Here is a 2,500-nt window from a genome sequence, read left to right as displayed (position 1 = left end):
AAGTTTTATCGGGGGGCTTGCTTTGCCATTCACTAATTCTTTCCAATTCGCGAAAAAAAAAATTAAAGAATAGTATAAACGTCTTGTGATCACTTAACCTTCTAAACAAAGTGAGAGTATTTTTCGTCATCCACAGTTAAATAGTTAACGATAAACAATGGATTGAAATTTGAAAACACTTTGGACGGAGAAACGGAAATTTGGCCAACCGGGCAAATACGAACAAGGTGGGAATCACTGTTCTGCCAAAGGTGATATGGTTATATCCTTACCAGTTTCCCCCTCCACCCCCTTTTCCGCTCCTTCAGTACAGAGGCGTAAGTGCGAGTTGTTAAGAATGTTGTAAGTGTGAGCTACTCATGTACAGTTCTTAGTTTTTCGTTTAACCTTTTTACGACCTGAAAACAGCGAAACCGCCATCATAGTGGTCCCTTTTTTTCTACTCTATTTTAAACTTTAAATTTCTTTTCTCTAGCAATATTTTCCTGAATAAGTTATTTATTTCTCTACTAGTGGTTTTGAGGACAGTCTTTTTCAAACGACATTTACCTTTTCAGAACCATCGCTTCGATACGCATTCCAGTTTGCTCCGTCCAAGCTCAACAGAATTTTGTAAGAAGATACCCACTGAAGAGCAGAATCATGAGGCCTCCCCTGTGTGGCTACATTTGTCAGTACTGTCTCCTTGCCAAGGTCAATTTGCAACCACTGTCCAACGGCATTTGTTCTTGCTGACCAAGAGCCAGTACTTTGACTTTTTTTCGCATTGTTGAGCCTGGCTTGCCAGGGTTCATATGCGGCTCCCCATATTGAAGAAGCCGTCACCGCTGAGTTCGGTATGGCCCTACTTTCCATTCCAAGCGGATGACTGCGGCATTCTGTGGTTAGAGTGATAAAAAATTTTAAGGACTTCACGGTAACCTTGAGCTGGAAAGCCGCGTGTGTCAACATGATCAATTACGTGAAAGCAATCGCCAGCTGGAACTCGAACTCACATCCTGTGAGAAAACCCTTTCCTTAATCAATAACTTGAACCTGTTTATTCAAGCCTATCTCAGTAATTTGCACGCTTTATACATTTTTATGTTGTATTTGTACTCATTAAGATTTGTCAGATATTTATATTCAGATTTACCTCTCATGTAACACGTGCACTGAGGAAGGCTGGAGTTTCTGCCGAAACATGTTGCTCCGCAACATTGAAAATCTTTGTTTCGTATTTAAAAGTTAACATGTCTCTCCTGTTCTCTAGACCTCTTGGTAAAACACAAAGCATAATAATACGGCAACTTTCTTATGACAATGGTCTTTTAGGCTTCCTGTATAGTTGTTTCAGTTCAGTTGGTGAACAAGAATATTTAATGAAATGTATTTTACTCAGGCTTCATAGACTTGATTCTCTTAAGATTACAACTCCGATAGGCTTAACCTTCCCGAAGATTACATCGGATTCCGAGCACTCCACGCAAATATTAAGATGCCTACAAGTACACCTCACAAATTTCCCAAGCGTACTTAACAATTACGTCATCACGTACACATGGATTAGGCTCTCAAATTGTTACTGTAATCCACTTCAGCTCATTACGCGGTCTGTCGGTTAATGTCCATCAAGTCAGTCGTTTAACAGCCTCAAAATAACAATATCGTTGGTTGAGCGAGGCAAATTCATTGTGCTGCACGTGAGGCACCCATTTTATTTCATATTTTTGTGGTACTTTAGATAACAACGACATGAAATGAGGCTTCGACGACAACTTGAGCATAACAAATGAACCTTCCGCACACTATTCTTACTCTGAAATCCGGCGCTCGTATCAATTTACTTTTAGGATAATTCGCCCACATTGAATCACGTGACGTGATTCGCGAAAGACTTACCATAGTGCAAAGTTATATTTGAAGGCGACATTTCGTCGACGTTGCCGTCCTTTATTTCTTAAAGTCCATATTACTTCATTTTTGGGCATGACCTACCTTCGCAAATCAGAGACGGTGTGCACATCAAATCCATACCACAATCGAGCTGAGTTTTGCAAGGTATAGGTCGGAAAGTGTTTACCATATATATGGTATATGGATTGCTGCTCATGATGCATGCGTCTTGTCATTCAGTTCACAGCGTTTGCTTATACGATAAAAGTTACTACTCGTACATCCGGGATATGCCATGCAACGCAAGATACAATCTTCTATTTTGTCTGCGGTCTCTGCCTTGATGGTGTGGTTTCGAAGAACTTGTCCCCGCACGGAGTAAGTTGCTGTGCAAGAACTCGCAAATTCTGACCTCAACACCAAGTAAATGAGTAGAGATATCACGGCAAAATTCATTCCTGTGTCGACAAAGAACAATTTTAAAAGTCTTACAATTGTAGAGTATTTTTATTACAGGGCGCTAGTAAATGTTGATTCAGATTCATAAAGCTTCGGTCAAAGTCCGGCACAAGGCGTTTGAGCAGAGAACGGCATTTGAATATAAAACTTAGTCATTTCGCGTTTA

The 2,500-nt window shown here is 40.2% G+C and overlaps 1 protein-coding gene across 1 annotated transcript in view; it reads right to left on the bottom strand.

The window, feature by feature from the left end:
- The window catches only part of LOC138026484 (lactadherin-like), a 67,611-nt gene that overhangs the window by 1,899 nt on the left and 63,212 nt on the right, over nucleotides 1-2,500 (bottom strand). Inside the window, exon 3 of the mRNA XM_068873854.1 lies at nucleotides 550-878. Within this exon, the coding sequence (XP_068729955.1) occupies nucleotides 550-878 (329 nt within the window). The remainder of the gene's footprint in view (nucleotides 1-549; nucleotides 879-2,500) is intronic.

This window comes from Montipora capricornis, chromosome 12 (assembly GCF_036669925.1).
Source record: "Montipora capricornis isolate CH-2021 chromosome 12, ASM3666992v2, whole genome shotgun sequence".
Classification (NCBI taxonomy): Eukaryota; Metazoa; Cnidaria; class Anthozoa; order Scleractinia; family Acroporidae; genus Montipora; species Montipora capricornis.
Note: the sequence above shows the minus strand (reverse complement) of the source record. Positions and strands in the feature narration are given on the sequence as shown.